We start from the raw sequence: 19,345 nt of genomic DNA on the forward strand, positions 1-19,345 counted from the left end.
ACCTTAGATTTTGGAATTCTATCCTCTAGAATTGTGAGATAAGAACTTTCTGTTGTTTAAGACACCTAATTTTGTGGTACACTAGCAAACTAATACAGGGTAGAGTACTTTTCCCAATATAATTAGAGATGAACATACCAAAATAATTTTCTAGGATATGCAAAATAATTATATGTCTTCCAAGAATAAAAGTCTCTGACTTTTATGTTTCTTGTTAATTCTCTCCCTCCTAATCCAATGGAATAAGTTAATTATAATAAAATTAAACAGTGAGGAAGAGAGATTTGCACTTAGAGGCACATGATTGTGGGCTCCCTGGGTTGAATTACTAAACAGATAAAAAGAAGATTAGTCTAAAGTAGAAACAGTCTAGAAGAAAAAAGAAACAGCAAATAAAGTAAATCTTCCAAAAACAATTACTACAGGTCAGGAAATTCAAGAATTAGCAAAAGAAAGTAAAGAGAGAAAAACAAAATTGAACCTGTTTTCTGCAACAGAAGTTAGAACTGAGAAAAAAGGTCCATAGAAGCATGTCTGCGTGGTAATGAAAAACAGTTATGAAGCCAAACACGGTGGCTCATGCCTGTAATCCCAGAACTTTGGGAGGCCGAGGCAGGCAAATCACCTGAGGTTAAGAGTTCGAGACCAGCCTGGCCAACATGGTGAAACTCCATCTCTAATAAAAACAGAACATTAGCTAGGTGTGGTGGCATGTGCCTGTACAGGAGGTGGAGGTTGCAGTGAGCTGAGATTGCGCCACTGCACTCCAGCCTGGGCGACAGAGTGAGACTGTCTCAGAAAAAAAAAATATATATATATATATATGATACTAAAACAGAAAGCCAGAAGTCTTGAACCTCATATTCTTAGTACCTATTTTGAGTTTGCCAATAGAAGAGAAAGAGCAGGAGTCCAGATGGGGTTTGGAATGAGAATGAAAAAAATCTCACCTTGTTGTTCATAAAAGCTTTCAAGCAGCGAATGATCTCATGCTTGTTCCGGCTATCATAACTCCTGTAAATAGAAGACATCATCAGTGAGGTCCCTTTATTCTCTACCACTTTCCCATTTTTAATCTTGCAAACAAGGTTCTTAGGAATAATAACCCCAACTAGTAGCTGGGTAAATTCTGGCACATGGCACTTTGCCCAGAAACACTGATGAAAATAGGTAACTAAAGAGGGATCCTCACCATCAAAGAAGTTTGGCTGATCCTCTTGTAATCCAGGAATTTAGTATTACATTAAAACCTTCCTTTTAACTCTCTCTAGGCTCCTAAGTGCTAAATTCTATCAGGATAACATCCCATCTATTGCTGCTTGCCTCGCTACTTCACAGGTTTCAACTCTGAGAAGGTATATACAGGTCTTGGCCTTGTATTATTTTGTTTCAGAAAGATTCCAGGAAGTATTTTGCTTCAGGCTGCCTTCAAGGTTGCCTAAGACAGTGCAAGGTATACCTAAAAATTATTCCAACCTTGAAGACTGCCACAATACTAGTCCCAAGTATAAGACTTCCAAATAGATATTACCCAGACCAGATTACAGGGCAGCACTAAATCAGATTTTATTTCCAGATTGAAAAAGAACCAGTGCTGGGAGACTAATAATATTATGTGGTACATATTAGTTATTCAACATGAAATTTAAGTTCCTCCTCCCTTTTCTGTATCTATAATCATCATTCATCCTCTAGTCACCACTATGATAAACCCTTTCTCAGCTAACAGTACATTCCCCTAGCCCAAAATTTTACATTTAACTGCTATTTTCCCCTTCAGAGCAAATAGCCAAGTCCCCTATGACCTTCCAAGTAGAAGTTGCAAAGACCTGGAAGTCCTTACCCAGCAGTCTCTTCTTTCTCATCATGAAGTCGTTTAAGAATGTCCAATAAGGAGGCCAAGCCTTCGGCACCAAATGTTTGCACCCAACTGTAAGGAACAGATAAAGACAATGCAATATCAAATCAACAAATACTTACTTGCCAAACAAAATTTATCCTGACAACTTTCTACTTCCAATTCAGACTATTCTCATATTTCACTGGCTCCTTTGATCTTCAGTCACCACCAATGAACTCCAACATTGGGCTCCTACTCCTGTTATCTCCTCAGAATCCTCACCTGACAGGGTTGTTGTTGAGAGAGACACGAAGGGACTCCAGGCAGCTGAGCAGAGGCATATCCCGCAAGCCTGACCTCAACTCCTGAATATACACCATCGCAGACTTAGAGCTTTCCTTCTGACTCATACCCTGGACAGAAGGCATAGATACAGATTAGTAACAGTGGACCCAGTCATAAATTAGGGATTAGTATTAGTCAATAGAGTTTACATTTTGTTTTTATTTTTGTTTTCGGTAGAGACAAGATCTCACTATGTTACCCAGCCTAGTTTCAAACTCATGGGCTCAAGCGATCTTCCTGCCTCAGCTTCCCAAAGTACTGAGATTACAGGAGTGAGCCACAACATCAGGCCAAGTTTATCAGGGCAGATACCCATCACACATACCACCAAAATATGTGAGACTTAAAACTGCCTATCTCATTCCCTATATTTACATACTTCATGAAGATTTAACCAGGCAAAAAGTGTGGAAGAATAGTAACTCAATAAGACAGTAAAAAGTTAATGGGTTTATATAGTGAAGTGAAACAGAATTGATGAAGACATAAAATGTTACATAAAACTGGCAAAACAAACAGGTCCAAGACAAGGGCACAGTCTCCCATGTCATGGATACCTGCCCCAGGACTTACAGCCTTGGAAGTATACAAGTACTGGGACACCATCTCCCTCTTGATGATGATGTCCTTCTCCCTCAAAGGTTGTTGTTTCTCCTCATTCAGATTCATATCCAGCTAGGAGAGGTCGAAAAAAGATAAAAAACAATTTGTCTCAAATTCCTTATAAATTTTGTGTTTAACATTAGTATACTTAGTGAAGAGTTGAGCATATAAAATGCTTATTGAGTAAATAAATTCTTGATCCCTAGAAATTTAAGCTATTACAGCTGATAAAAATTCCTCAAGGATAAGTATAGTTAACATTTTAGTATAAATCTCTACAGATATTTTAATACATATTTTTTTCTCTAAGAAAAATGGTCTCAATATAAATGAAAAATTTCTTCTCTATCATTGGAAGAAAACCACAGATGTTTGTTGCATCAAGGATGGACCTCAAAAATCTCTTCAGACTGAAGCACTGGATGATTGACATAATCCAAACACCTGCAAAATCAACTGCACCAACTCTAGGGTCTACAAACCCATTATCCCTGGTTAACTCAGTCCCTGTACAAACTCCTTTCCCATGAAGAAAGAACTGGAAACTTTATGATACAGCAGAGGCCCCTTAACAGACATAATCTGATGTATGTTTGGGGAAAGGCTCTGCTTGATACTTCAACATGCATAACAACCATGTGTCCAAACCTAGTACCTTGGAGGGCACAAATTTAGCCCTAATAATTCCAGAATGTTATTTGAATTGAGGAAAATACGGGGTGAAGGGATCTATTCTGTTTCTTCTGCAAGTAGCAAAATTCATTTGAAGATTTTGGGACTTAATTCCTGGTGCTTTTTCCTTTTGAGTTGAAGTCTTGCTTTGTCACCCAGGCTGGAGTCCAATGGTGCAATCTCAGCTCACTGTAACATCCACCTCCCGGGTTCAAGTGATTCTCCTGCCTCAGTCTCACAAGTAGCTGGGATTACAGGTGCCTGCCACCACGCCCAGGTAATTTTTATATTTTTAGTAGACAGGGTTTCACCATGTTGGCCAGGCTGGTATTGAACTCCTGACCTCATGATCCACCCACCTCAGCCTCCCAAAGTGCTGGGATTATAGGTGTGAGCCACCACGCCTGGCCAGGTGCTTTTCCCTCTTGCAGATAAACTGAACATAGAAGTTACAAAAAGGTGGCCCTCAAGTTAAATCAAACCCAAAGACAAAATGTTTTACTTGGCTAGCTCAACATTTTAAATTTAGGGGACCTTACATAAAAATACAGATCTCTAGTAAAACAGTACCAAAGGATGCAACCATCAAATTTCATGTTGTGGGAAACTCTACAGGTCAAATGGTTTCTTCGGCAAGTTTTTTTTATATATATCAATAGTAAGGATAAAAAGAAAAAGTGGGCTGGGTGCAGTGACTCACGCCTGTAATCCCAGCACTTTGAGAGGCTGAGGCAGGTGGATCATGAAGTCAGGACTTCAAGACCAGCCTGGCCAACATGGTGAAATACATCTCTACTCAAAACCCAAAAATTAGCAGGGCGTGATGGTGTGCACCTGTAATCTCAGCTACTCAGGAGGCTGAGGCAGGAGAATTGCTTGAACCCGGGAGGCAGAGGTTGCTGTGAGCTGAGACCATACCACTGTACTCCATTTTGGGTGGCAGAGCAAGACTCCATCTCAAAAAAAAAAGGAGGGAAAAAAGGAAGGGAAACTTATAGTTTAAATGAAAATTGAGAGTATCAGTACAGTGAACTATATTTGGAATTATAATTTGAACAACCCGGGTTTTCAAAAATGACCTGCCGGGCACAGTGGCTCTTGCCTATAATCCCAGCACTTTGGGAGATCAAGGAGGGCAGATCACAAGGTCAGGAGTTTGAGATCAGCCTGGCCAAGAGACCAGCTTGACCAATATGGTAAAACCCTGTCTCTACTAAAGACACAAATATAGCTGGGCATGGTGGTGGGCACCTGTAATCCCAGATACTCAGGAGGCTGCGGCAGGAGAATCGCTTGAACCCAGAAGGCAGAGGTTGCAGTGAGTCACTGCACTCCAGCCTGGGCAGCACAGCAAGACTCTGATTCAAAAAAAATGAAAAGACCTAACTGGGGAAATTCAAATAGAGACTAGGACATTTGATGTTATTCAAGATTTATTGTTTTTTTTTTTAATGACAGATTTTTAACTTCTTTTGAAAAATAGAAATATCTGGCACTACTAGGCAAGCATTCCCAACTGGAATGTCACCACCTACTAGAACTGAGTGTGGCTGGATTTTCTAACCAAAATACCAAAGCCTCTCTTCAATTTGCCACATTCCCTACTTATTTTGCCATCTTCTATCTAGCTTGCTTACCCCTTATTTATACTACCTGCCTGGCCAAAGAGACATCTAAACTTGCAATTCAAGGCCAAGAGATTATCTTGACAGATCATACTCTTTAGACTCTTAATGCACTTGGAATATTAAGAGACAAACTAAAAGATTCAGTGAAAAAAAATAACACTAGTACCAGCTGAGTGCTTACTATGTACCAGGCCCTGTGCTAAGGATTTTAAACCTAAGCTTTTAAGTAAGGTAGACCTGTAACTAGTCTCTAGTTGAATCTGAGATCACATATCCATGCAAAATACAGGTCTTATGAAATCTTGTATTCATCAAAACTTTCCAAGACTTACCACTAATGGAAACTCACTAAATGTCCTCCTTATTCAGTGTTCCTCACTGAGGACAGCAAAGTAAGTTACATGCACATATACTTCATTACTTAGCTCACTTCAGACACAATCTTTAAAGGTCTTCTAGCAATTCTATGTATTTTCTTTCCAGTTTCACCACTAAATCAGCAAATAATATTCCATCCTCAGTTTCTCCTTTATACAGAGTTTGTTGTGAATACTTCGATACTTTATCTGCTGTGGAGTAACTCAAAGGTGGTCTCCATATTACCATCTTTGGTACACAGGGTGAGATGGTCCACTATGTCTTTGTGGCTAAAGTGTTGCTGGGCAGAAGGACATTAACAACACAGTGATTGGACGTTTTCAAGCACAGATTCCAATCTTATGAACTGATACTTGTATATTTAGTCCCTAATTATGGGATGATAGGGTTAACATTTTAAAAGTTCCATGTTAAGCCTTGAATTCTTTGCAATAAAGGGCTAGCAAGGGGACTATGCACAAAAAAGAGCCAACCATGGCCATAAATGCACAGGAAGAAGCAACATTTTGGGAATGGAAAACTTACCAGCATCTGTTCAAAGAGAACCAGAACTTGTTCATCTGAAACATCTTGCAACGACTGTGCTGTAGGATCATCCCCATATGATGTAGAAGAATTTCTATGAGCAGAATTGGGCTTTTCCTTCTCCTTCTTAATTCTCATGCTGGTAAATCTTTCCAGCTGAGAAAGAGAAAAAAGCATTAGCAGTGATCCATTTTCACTTACAAAACAAACCACACAGCAAATTCTTCACCCATTTAACCTCTTACACATGCATGGTTCCTCTGGTTCATGAGCAGTTCAAGACTCTTCTGACATGAAAAGAAGAAACCAGTCTTCCTCCTATCTAACTTAGCATACTGACTCTGTATGCTCATCTATGTTCAAAGATAAGAGGACCAAAGTATTAAGATTTCAAACCTCTTTAAAACAGAAGAAACATTGTTCTTGATCTCCCCTGCCACTTCTAAGCCTTGTAGCAGTACAGAACTGAAAGCCTCTCATGACAGACTTCTATCAATAAAATACCCTTTGTTTTCTTCTAGCTACCCAATAATAAATGTGGCTAGGACCCCAGAGGATGCTTCCCTTCAGGAAGTATTACCATAGATTTTAATAGATATAAGCCACACAGGATAAATTTATCCTTAAAATCAGGATCCATTCCTTTCTCTTTAATTTGTACACTCCACAGCACTTGTGTGATGTAGGCAGCAAAAGTTCAATATCAATTCTTCAAAATCCCCTTTTCATGACATCCAGTCAGCAAAGAATACAATGTACTTCAGGGGTATATATACCATCTCTCTGCCAAACAAATGCTAACAAACCATTCCTCAAATCTCAAATACTGATGCTCAAATCAAAGAGTCACCAATAAGCTACAGCTTATCGGCTCTCCCTCTTTGAAAATAACAGTAATTATCTGTAAGTATTATAGGGCTTCAAGTGATATGAGTGGCATTCAGACTGCAAGTCAGCTTGGAGTTTAAAGAGCATGCCTAACTTAGGAAGATAATGGATGTCCAGGGAAATGCATGCAATGGGCCAAACACAGAGTAAAGAGTTAGGAAAAAAGCCTTGAGATACTCTGAATAGAAGCCATATCACCATTATAAGTTACAGAAAGTCAAAGTTATGAAAACTAGTAAATATCATAGTGTAGGCAATGAGCTAGAACATGCACATGCCAAACAAAATGTCCTTACCTCATCTGCCATGAGCCGCTTCAGAGTCTAGGAACAGGAAAAAAGGAAGGAGAAGAAAGAAGAGAAATCAGTGAAGTACCAGGAAACCTCCCAAACACCACACAGGGTGGGGGAAAAAGGGAGAGAAGTTGAAAGGATCTAAGCTACTTTCCACAAGCTAATGATTTCTGCAGAAGGAGTCCTTAGCACATTCCCACAAGTAAGGAGCAAGAAGACTTTTAAGGTCACTAACATATGACTCTTAAGAAGGAAAAAAAAAGAAGATGCAGAACTGAACAGAATCTAAAGTTGATGCCCGACACACGTATAAGAAATGCTCCACGTCACAGTAAATAAGGCAATGTGAATTAAAAACACAGCAAGATACTAATTCACACTCCCAAGACTGGAAAAAGTTTTCATGTTCATTTAATCATACACCAACAGGAACTCCTGGTGGTACTGTAAAATGCCATGGCCACTTTGGAAAACAGTAAGGCATTATTCAGTAAAGTTAAATATGCACACATAGTACAATGCAACAAAAAATGTCTATGTATCTACCCTGCTGAATTGTGCACATATGTAGTGAAATGTGGATACCAAGAGTGTTCATAGTAACACGATAACATGTAAAACAGAGAACAATGCAAATGGCCATCAAGAGTAGAATGGGCTTTCTGATCTGCCAACTGGATGTATTGAAACCACCACCAAAACACAAATTTTCATAAAAATCTTTATGGGGGACCAGGCACGGTGGTGCACACCTATAATCCCAGCACTTTGGGAGGGCAAGGTGGGCGGATCACCTGAGGTCAGGAGTTCAAGACCAGCCTGGCCAACATGGCAAAACCCCATCTCTACAAAAAGTAAAAAAATTAGCCAGGCATGGTGGCAGGTGCCTCTAATCCCAGCTACTCAGGCTGAGGCAGGAGAATAGCTTGAACCTGGGAGGTGAAGGTTGCAGTGAGCTGAGATTGCACCACTGCACTCCAGTCTGGGCAACAAGAGTGAGACTCCATCTCAAAAAAAAAAAAAATCCTTACGGGGAAGGCCATCACTCTTGAGGTTGAACCCTCGGATACAGCAGTAAATGTAGAAGCCAAGATAAGGAAGGAATTCCTCTTGACCCGTAAAGACTGATCTTTGCTGGCAAGCAACTAGAAGGGGGATGTGCTATGACCAACTACAGCATTCAAAAGGAGTCCACTCTTCATCTTGTGTTGAGACTTTGTGGTGGGACTAAGAAAAAGTTTTACACTACTCCCAAGAAGAAAAAGCATGAGAAAGAAGGTAAAGATGGCTGTCCTGAAATACCCTAAGGCCAATGAGAATGGCAAAAGTAGTCACCTTCGTTGGGAGTGTCCTTCAGGTGGATGTTGTGCTACAGTGTTTATGGTCGGCCACTCTGACAGATATTATTGTGACAAAAGTTGTCTGACTTATTGCTTCAACAAACCAGAAGACAAATAATTGTGTATGAGTTAATGAATGATGTGAAATAAAAGAGTGGAGTGGACAAATAAAATGGTACATTAGTACAAGGAAAGCAATTTCGCAGAGAAAGTGAATGAACTTACAGCTATTCATAAACATAATATTGAATTGTTTAATTAATATTCAGTTTAAAAACATGTAGCACTATATTATTTGGGATGTAAAATTATAACATAAAGGGAATAATTACCATAAATGTTGAAATGGTGGTTGCTTGGGATGGGGGGGTTGTGACTGGGGAAGGGGACAAAGCAACTTTTGGGGTGTTTACAATATTCTGTATCTTGACATGAATCACACAACTGTCCAGTTTATAATTATTCTGTATGTTTTACATTCCCTTCTGTATACATATTATACTTTACCCCTCTCACTGCCCCCTCAAAAGAAGTCTAAATGAGCAAGTCTGGGAAAGTGGAAATTTTTCTTCATCCTGCTTAATTTTAAACAATATTTCTTTTTCATTAATGTCATTAGAAGAGTATAATAAATCTCTTTCTGTCTTTTTTTTTTTAAGGTGGAGTCTCCCTGTGTTGCCCAGGCTGGTCTCAAACCCCTGGGCTGAAGTTATCTGCCCACCTCAGCCTCCTGAGTAGCTGGGATTTCAAGTGTATACCACCACACCCAGTTGGGAAATGCTTGTTGACTAACCTTCCCCAACTAATGAAAAACTAGTTCCATTTCTGCCTCAAAGCTATTTCTCCTCTTTTACGGACAAGAAAAATCGACAATATTATGTTCATGTTCCCCATATCACACAATTCCATTAAATCCAGTGTAAACTGTGAATCTAGACTTGGTCCATTTTCCACCAACCTGGTGCTTTTGAAATAAAACAAACTTTGACCTCCATGGTCCAGAAGAGGTTAAGCTTCTACTGGCTAAGGGATAATCACTCACCCCAAACCATGAGAATCTTGCCATGAGAAAGTGTCCATGGAATGTACAGTTATTTCATGTGTTCTGATTACTAGAAGCAAGGTGGAAGGATGATGAGGCAGAAAGCATCACCCAAAATGACCAACAACGCAGTTCCTTTTGTCACTACCCTAAGTCCCTTGGCATAAAGAAGGTGAAACAAGCACAAAAAGGATGAGTGCATACAAATTTGGTTTACCGTAGCCCAGGTTAAACTTATTTGCTCCCAGAGCAATTGCTTTCAAAATTTTGTCCCCCAAACTCAGAGTTCCCACAGAACCAAGCAACAAGCAAACAACTCTGGGATGAATGTAATGTAGATAATAGAACCTGGGTCTAAAGAATTCATGGCAGATGAATTGGTCACAGCTGCAACTTAAGTTAAAAAAAAAGGTGGTGGTGGGGTGGGGGAACCAGCAACCTGTTCTTTCTGCCTACAGACTCGATTCCTCTCTCTTCCATCCATGTCTACTAGTACTACCTAAGTTCACACCAGTATTGTCTCCTGTTTGATTTGTTCCAACAGCCTACTAACTGATCTTCCTGCCTTCAGTCCCATCTGCCCCATACCACATCCATTCTCCATACTATATCCAAAAGTAATCTTTCTGAAATGCCGAGCTGTCCATGTTATTTCCCCATTTAAAAGCCTTCAATAGCTCTCCACTGCCCTATGCTGAAATCCAAATTCTTGTGTATGACATATGACTCTCCCAGCTTTTCCCCACAGTCTCATCTCTCAGCAAACCCTCCACCTCAAACTCCATCTTCATCTCCAAATAGATGACACCCCTAGACTTGCCCTCAGCTGCTGCCGCCTCAGCCTCGATTGTGCTTTCAAGGCTAACTCCAACAGGCCCTGTAGAATGATCCCTCTTCTAAATGGTTATGCACCTTTCCTTGTGTTTCCACAGTAATAGGTACTTGCCTGTCTCACAGCACTAAAAATGGATTACAATTCTCTTTTGATGTCTGTTTCCTTACCCCTTTCCAGACTAAGTTACTTGATGGCAGAGCCTGAAACTTGGTCATTATATCTCTTATGAACAAATACTACATAATTTAGGGTTGCTACCCTAAAATGTCAATCCCTGGAGAAACCCTCCAAGTCTACCCCACCTCTTCATTATATTAATAAGAGACTGAAGCGCAGCCAGGTGAAGTAAATCACTGAGGTCACATAAAGGGATGAGATGGATATGAAACTCAGGCATCCAGACTCCAAAGCCACCAAATCTTTGCATTCCCCAAATTCTTCTGTCTTTTTCCTATTCAATGTCCACTAAGTCTTGCCTTTAGATAGAAAAGAAAGGAAGGGAAATTTAATTTTTATAAGAAGGAAGATGCCAGTTTCCCTTGCTTTCCTGGAGGATCATCAGAAACAGATTTTATCATTAAAAAAAAAAAAAAAATTATCCGCCAGACGCGGTGGTTCAAGCCTGTAATCCCAGTACTTTGGGAGGCCAAGGTGGGCAGATCATGAGGTCAGGAGTTCAAGACCAGCCTAACCAACATGGTGAAATCCCGTCTCTACTAAAAATACAAAAATTAGCCAGGCATGGTAGCTCACATCTGTAATCCTAGCTACTCAGGAGACTGAGGCAGAAGAATCGCTTCGACCCGGGAGGTGGAGGTTGCAGTGAGCCAAGATCATGTCTCGGCAACAAGAACAAAACTCCTTCTCAAAAAAAAAAAAAAAAAAAAATCCACGTTTTAGTGTTCAATTTAGGGAAGGACAGCACGTAATCCATGAAATGAAAAAAGCTGCATTTCCTCAGCTAGTCCATCAGAGGGCAGCAACAACCAGCAAAGTGAATCACCATAGTCGGTACAGGTAAAACTCTTTTAGAATCCAATAGAACATTCAAACAGCAAGCTCAGTTATTAAAATAGAAACCTGCTGCTACAGTATAGTAAGAGTATATTGCTTAGTTAGTTAATACTATGTGTGTTCTTCTTACAGATTCTATGTATACTCTGTTGGCAAACAGTTTTGTTCAGTAGTCATTTTTAAATTGTATCATTAGTTATGTGTATTCTCTGAAATGTAGAGTAAATTCCTAGATCATGACAAGTAAAAAAAAAAAACCTAAAAAATAGTTGAATCCAAGAAGATAAATGCTACTGGAGCTTTATTTATGCAATATGTCTCAGATGTCCAAGCTTTATAAAATTAAGTCTCTAATCATCCGGCCTACATCACTTTTATCAATCTCCTTGTTTGCTGTCACTTATCTTCTGCTCCCAAACCAAACCCTTACTGTCCTAGCCTGGCTGTGGTAAATATTTCACTTCCTGGCCCTTCTATTGAGTCCTCCACTAAACATTAGCACTTAAACCTTTAACTACAAATATAGATACTGAAGGAAGCATAAATACAGAATAAATTTTTAAAAAAAATCCAAATCTGGCTTATAAATCCAGATTAATAAGAACTTTCAGGTAAAAGATGTCAGACCTAACCAAAGCATCTAATTTCTGTCCTTGAAACCTCACTAAACTTACAGAAAAGGTGTTTAGAAAATAAGAAATGATGCAGCAAGGAGAGAGCCTACAAAGTTGGCAAGAACAAAAAAGCAACTGCAAATTTTGAAGACTGGGACTCTAGAAGAACTAGAGGCATTAAATCCAACAGATTTCAGAAAGCTGAGTCCTAAACTAGAAAGAGGAAAAAACAGCCCAAATTACACTTGAGGATCCTCAAAAGGCTCGGAAATGACTGGCATCAGATACCTATGGAAACAGGAGTTAAAGGAGGGGGAGGCTGAAAAAAAGACTGGTTGAAAGCTGTTAAAGCAGCAGTTAGATCCCTAGATCCTACCCCACCCCTCAACCATGCCACTGGGAGACTACCCTCCCTTGCTCCAGCAGAGGCCTGAAGTTTGTTCTCAGAAGAGGGTTAAACAGAGGGTCTCTGGATTGGAGGATGCCAGGGACCCTACACTAAAAAGAAAAGTAAACCTATGCATAGTATATACTGAGACACCTCTCTAGTCTCTTAGAGCCCCAGCAGCCTGGCCTTTCCCTTTGAGTCAGAAGGCTGGAAGAAGAGTCTTCTCTGGGGAATCAACTTAAAGCTTCTGACATAGTCCAAGTAGATCACTCCAGAGCTCCACTGTCCAACATGTACCACTAGGCACATATAATTACAGAGCACTACTAAGGTGGTTAGTGCACATGAGAAGGAATTTATTACATTTTATTCAATTTTAACAAAATTTAAATGGCAAATAAACTTATGAAAGCAGCTCAACGTCATATGTCATCAGGATAGTGTAAATTAAAATAACATATCACTACATACTTATTAGAATAACCAAAATCCGTAACACTGATGACACCAAATGCTTGCAAAGATGTGGAGGAAGAACTTTCTCTTTTCTTTTGAGATGGAGTCTCGCTCTGTCATCCAGCTGGAGTGCAGTGATGCGATCTTGGCTCATCGCAACTTCCACCTCCTAGATGCAAGCAATCCTCCTGCCTCAGCCTCCCAAGTAGCCAGGATTACAGGTGCATGCCACCATGCCCGGCTAATTTTTGTATTTTTAGTAGAGACGGGGCTTCACCATGTTGGCCAGGGTGGTCTCAAACTCCTGACCTCAAGTGATCCACCCATCTCAGCCTCCCAAATTGCTGGGATTACAGGTGTGTGCCACCATGACCAGCAGAGCAAGAACTTTCGATTCATAGCTGGTAGGAATGTAAAATGGTATAGCCACTTTGGAAGAGTTTCAGTTTCTTATAAAACTAAACATACTGGACTGGGCGTAGTGGCTCATGCCTGTAGTCCCTGCACTTTGGGAGGTCAAGGCGGGCAGATCACGAGATCAAGAGATTGAGACCATCCTGGCCAATACGGTGAAACCCCATCTCTAAAAAATAAAAATGAAAAACTAAACATACTCTAACATAAGGTCCAGCAATCACATTCCATGATATTTATTTTCCAAAGGAAGTGAAAACGTATGTCCACACAAAAAAACCTGCAGAGGAATGTTTACAGCTGCTTTATTCACAATTGCCAAAACTTGAAAGCAGCAAAAATGTCCTTTAGTAGGTGAACAGATAACTAAAGTGTGGTACATTCAGACAACAGAATGTTATCTGTTGTCTTAGTGCTGACCTTAAGGGCATATTGCTAAATGAAAGAAGCTGACCTGAAAAGCCTACATATGGCCGGGCACAGTGGGTAATCACAGCACTCTGAGAAGCTGAGGTGGGTGGATCACTTGAGACCAGGAGGTTGAGGCCAGACTGGCCAACATGACAAAACCCCGTCTCTACTAAAAACACAAGAATTAGCTGGGCGTGGTGGCAGGTGCCTGTAATCCCAGCTCCTTGGGCGGCTGAGGCAGGAGAATTGCTTGAACCTGGGAGGCAGAGGTTGCAGTGAGCCAAGATTGTGCCACTGCACTCCAGCCTGGGCAACAGAGCAAGACCCTGTCTCAAAAAAAGAAAAAGGAGGCTGGGTGCAGTAGCTCACGCCTGTAATCCCAGCACTTTGGGAGTTCGAGGTGGGTAGACTGCCTGAGGTCAGGAGTTCGAGACTAGTCTGACCAACATAGTGAAACCCCATCTCTACTAAAAATACAAAAAATTAGCTGGGCATGTTTGCCGGTGCCTGTAATCCCAGCTACTTGGGAGGCTGAGGCAGGAGAATCACTTGAACCCGGGAGGTGGAGGTTTCAGTGAGCCGAGATTGCGCCATCACACTCCAGCCTGGGCAACAAGAGTTAAACTCCGTCTCAAAATAAATAAATAAATAAAAAGGCTACATATTATATGTTCCCAACTATACGATATTCTAGAAAAGGCAAAACCGTGGAAACAGTAAAGAGATCAGGGCTGGGCGCGGTGGCTCAAGCCTGTAATCCTAGCACTTTGGGAGGCTAAGGTGGGTGGATCACGAGGTCAACAGATCGAGACCATCCTGGTCAACATGGTGAAACCCCGTCTCTACTAAAAATACAAAAAATTAGCTGGGAATGGTGGCGCATGCCTGTAGTCCCAGCTACTCGGGAGGCTGAGGCAGGAGAATTGCTTGAACCCAGGAGGCGGAGGTTGCGGTGAGCCGAGATCGCGCCATTGCACTCCAGCCTGGGTAACAAGAGCGAAACTCCATCTCAAAAAAAAAGAGATCAGTGGTTGCCAAGGATTGGGGGAGGCAGGTAGGGTGGGCAGAGTATGAATAAATGGAGCACAGAGGGGTTTTAGGGCAGTGAAAATAATTCTGTATAATACTATCGTAATGGATACACATCATTCTTGAACTGTACAACGCTAAGAGTGAACCCTAATATAAACTATGGATTTTGGGTGATGCTGATGTGTTAATGCAGGCTCATCAATTGCAATAAATGTATTACTCCAGTGGGGGATACTGACAATGGGGGAGGCCATGCAATATGGTTTGGCTCTGTGTCCCTACCCAAATCTCACCTTGAATTGTAATCCCCACATGTCAAGGGCAGGATGAGGCAGAGGCAAATAGGATCATGAGGGGGGGAGTTTCCCTAACACTGTTCTTGTGATATCAAGTGAGTCTCATGAGATCTGACGGTTTTGCAGGCATCTGGCATTTCCCCTGCTTACACTCACTCTGTCCTGCCACCCTTTGAAAGCAAAGGAGAAGGTGCCAGCTTCTCCTTTGCCTTCTGCCATGATTGTAAGTATTCTGAGGCCTTCCCAGCAATGCAGAACTGTGAGTCAATTAAACCTCTTTCCTTTATAAATGACCTGTTTCAGGTATTTCTTCATAGCAGTGTGAGAATGAACTGGTAACACCATGTATGTGTGTGGGTGGGGGATATGGGAAATCATTGTACCTTCATATCAGTTTTCCTGTGACCCTAAAACTGCTCTAAAAAAACAAAAAGTTTTAAAAAAATTTTAGGGACTGGGTGCTGTGGCTCACATCTGTAATCCCAGCACTTTGGCAGGCTAAGGTGGGTGGATAGGTTGGGTCCAGGAGTTGGAGACCAGCCTGGACAACATGACAACCCCCGTACAAAAATATTTAAAAATTAGCCAGGGATAGTGGCGCTTGCCTGTAGTTCTACATACTCAGGAGGCTGAGGTGGGAGGATCAGCTGAGCCCCCGAGGCATAGGTTGCAGTGAGCTGAGATCACATAGCTGTACTCTATCCTGGACAACAGAGCAAGATTGTCTCAAAATAAACAAATAAATAAATAAAAATTTAGCGCCTCAGCTTTCCAGCCCTGGCCCTAGACCCTACAGCCGCTGAGATACTGATGCCTAAGAAGAAGTGGACTGCCATTTATGAACTCCTTTTTAAGGACAGAGTCATGGTGGCCAAGAAGGATGTCCACATGCCTAAGCACCCAGAGCTGGCAGACAAGAATGTGCTCAACCTTCCTGTCATGAAGGCCGTGCAGTTGCTCAAGTCCCGAGGCTACGTGAAAAAACAGTTTGCCTGGAGACATTTCTACTGATGCCTTACCAGTGAGGGTATCCAGTACCTCTGTGATTATCTTCATCTGCCCCTGGAGACTGTGCCTGCCACCCTACACAGTAGCCGTCCAGAGACTGGCAGGCCTCGGCCTAAAGGTCTGGAGGGGGAGTGACCTGCAAAACCCACAAGAGGGGAAGCAGACAGAGACACTTACAGATGGAGTGCTGTGCCCCTGGTGCCCACAAGAAAGCTGAGGCTGGGGCTGGGTCAGCAGCCCAATTCCAGTTTAGAGGCAGATTTGATCATGGACATGGTCAGTCACCTCAGTAAAACTGGAGAGGATTATTTTGCATTGAATAAACTTACAGCCAAGAAAAAAAAAATTAGCATCTCAACTGAGATGTCTGTAAATGTAAAATAAACACCGGAGTTCATAACAATATAAAAAAGTAAAATATTTCATTAATAATTTTTATATTTCATTCATATTGAAGTAATTTTAGATAGATTAAATTATATTAAACTTAATTTCACATGTCTCTAAAACTAGAAAATCTAAACTTACAATGTGATTCACATTAGATTCCTATTGTGAAGTCCTACAGCAAAGCACCCAGCTTTCATCCTACCCCTGCATCTAAAGTTCCCAATCTGCTTTGTAATCCCTCATTCTTAAACATAAGTAGACAATCCAGGATTATCAGACAACTGAGGAAAGCTCCTAACATGAGAGAAAGAGGGGTGGGGGGACACAACTTGCCATATAAACAGTAAGCAACAAGAAGATGTTTTAAAAGTCATTAACATCCACAAGAAACATTCAGAGGAAAAAGAGCTATTAGAAGTTAAAAATATGAGAACAGAAATTAAAACTCAATAAAAGGACTGGAAGAATTATGGAAATTCCCCAAAAAGTACAACAGAAAGATAAGAAAATTAGAAGACCATTTTGGGAGGTCCAATGTCCAAATAATAGGAGAAAACATAAAATAGAGAGCAAGTTATCAAGGAAATAAAGAAAATTTCCCAGTATTAAAGGTAAGTCTCTAGCACAAAGGACAAAAATAGATTATTCAAAGGCATATCATGATGAAATTTCAAAACAATGTAATACAAAGAAAGTCCTACAAAATTCCATAGAAGGGATGAAAACAGGTCAAATGCAAAGGACTCAGAGCAGTTCTGGATTTCTTAACAATAATATCAATAGCTGGGTGACAATGGAACAAGGCCTTTAAAAATCTGAAGAAAAATAATTTCCAATCTACAAATCTATACCCAACAAAAAGTTATCAATCAAATGTCAGCTTAGAATAGACATTTTCAGACATTTAAGGTTTAAAAAAATCTGTTCCCATATAACCCAGGAAGCTACTGTAGGATATGCTCCACCAAAATGAGAACACAAACCAAGAAAGTGCAAGACTTCAAATACAAGAAATGAAACCTGACACATGAGGAAACTGAAGGAAATCCCCAGGATAAAGATTCCCAGGGTGACTGTATATGCCAGCTACAGAGAACCACCAGTTAAAGGAATGAGACTTGAGCCAGACCCTTGAAGCCTGTCATCACCATCATCTGCTTTTGTTCTGGCTTTTAAAACTGACAATATCTGGGTGAACCTGACCCAGACGGTTGGCCTGTCTGGACCATATGTTAACAGTTTCTTTCCTTTTCTACTCTACTACCTGGACTGTCAAGGATACTCATTCCATCCCACAGAATATCCCTGCTTTGACTTATTCAGGAGACCTGGACATTGCATATGGTAAGCTCAGAAGCAGAAAATACAGAGCAGTATACTCCCCCAACCTTATTCCTGTTCGATGTCTAGTACTTGGTCCTCACTGCAGCCTTGCCAGTTGCTCAACTGTGGCAAGCCCTGTTTCCCAGGCCTTACTCATGTCCCAGCCAAGTAATGTCCTTAGAATCAATACACACTTGTAAACACTCAAGAGAATCTAAAGCTGGGCTATGACTCTGAGATGGTATTCAGTTTTTCTCTGCCTAGAAGACTCCATCTAATAGCGGCAATGCTACCTTTTATAAACACGTTAGATTTTTGTTACTTAAGTTTTATATCTTTCATTTATATGCAAATAATTATTAATGAAAATAAAAAAATATGTTTGAAGGAGTAGCAAAACATTTATTCTATAGGAATTCTTATGCAATAGAATTAGATGAGTAGATAAATGTCTAAAGGTCATTAGCTGGTAAAGGAAAATAATTTCATAGAATTACATTTATTAAAATGAGCTTCTCTTCTCCAAAAGATACTCAATGCTGTCATATCTTACTTAAATCAATACAAATTGCTCAAGGGTGCAGTATATCAAAAGTAACAGCATCAAATATAAATACACTTGGCTGGGTACTTCTCTGCACTAAGACTATCCATCAACATAAAAATAAAATGCTGTCCCTTTACTCCCCTTCCAGAGAGTAATTCAAGTTCTGATTCAGTTACCACATCCTAATGTAATATGTGGTAAGATAAATCTTTTGGTTACCATCTACAGGAAATAAGAAACTTCCTAGCTACTTTATAGTTTGTAATAAATATTAAAAAAAAATCAAAAGACTCTGAGGTATTTATTCCTAGCTAATTAATGACTTAACGAGTTTGAAACACTCTGATTAATTATTATCAACAAACACAAAGGAAAGTTAAAACTTATTTTGCATATCTGGATTGTTCTTGAGGTGGTGGTAGTTGTGTGTATTAATACTTCAGCTTTTAAAAATAGGCCAATGGCAGTCTTCTGCACAGAGACTCCCTCTGTCTGCTTAGTAACAGAATTGAACCTACTGTAGATTCAGGACACAAGAAAACTCATCCAAGAGACTGGTTCACCTCTACCTGATTCTTTGAATCTTTAATTTTTCACTTTAATCAGAAAAAGGGCCCAGAATACTCAGACAACTAAGCATGGTCTCTTGGCATAGGATGTCTATGTAGCCAAGGAAAAGGTACTTTGGTAGTTCCTAGCAGCAGAGAAGTTAGCAGGGAACTAAACAGAGAATATGCCTAAACATTACTTTGAACACAGAGTACATTTTACATAGCAAAAAGTGTTTCTAATTCCTTCCTCTGTGCTTCACATGGACAGTTAATCACGGACAGTAATTGTAAGAACCATGTGGCTAGCGCACAGGAAATATAAACCCACACTGTAAGCCTATATCTCATTACTTTCTAAAGATTTTGTTAAGGCTAACTTGTAATAGACAACTACAATTATATTTAAGTTCTTGGCTAAATGGACTACCACCAGAACAGCACAGCTGAATGCCACTTGGTCCCTATACTCTGATGATTCTGGGAGGCCCAGGATCCCTGGGAACTGCAGGTTT

The 19,345-nt window shown here is 40.4% G+C and overlaps 1 protein-coding gene across 3 annotated transcripts in view; it reads right to left on the reverse strand.

The window, feature by feature from the left end:
* The window catches only part of LOC100386129 (protein diaphanous homolog 1), a 51,202-nt gene that overhangs the window by 11,207 nt on the left and 20,650 nt on the right, over positions 1-19,345 (reverse strand). For 2 of the 3 annotated variants that reach the window (XM_078361630.1, XM_078361636.1), the window contains exons 2-7: positions 7,176-7,202; positions 5,992-6,147; positions 2,759-2,860; positions 2,123-2,253; positions 1,844-1,930; positions 951-1,014 (exon numbers count right to left, since the gene is read on the reverse strand). In XM_078361630.1, the coding sequence (XP_078217756.1) occupies positions 951-1,014; positions 1,844-1,930; positions 2,123-2,253; positions 2,759-2,860; positions 5,992-6,147; positions 7,176-7,202 (567 nt within the window). The remainder of the gene's footprint in view (positions 1-950; positions 1,015-1,843; positions 1,931-2,122; positions 2,254-2,758; positions 2,861-5,991; positions 6,148-7,175; positions 7,203-19,345) is intronic. The other variant, XM_078361642.1, reaches the window with a different exon arrangement.

This window comes from Callithrix jacchus, chromosome 2 (assembly GCF_049354715.1).
Source record: "Callithrix jacchus isolate 240 chromosome 2, calJac240_pri, whole genome shotgun sequence".
Classification (NCBI taxonomy): domain Eukaryota; kingdom Metazoa; phylum Chordata; class Mammalia; order Primates; family Cebidae; genus Callithrix; species Callithrix jacchus.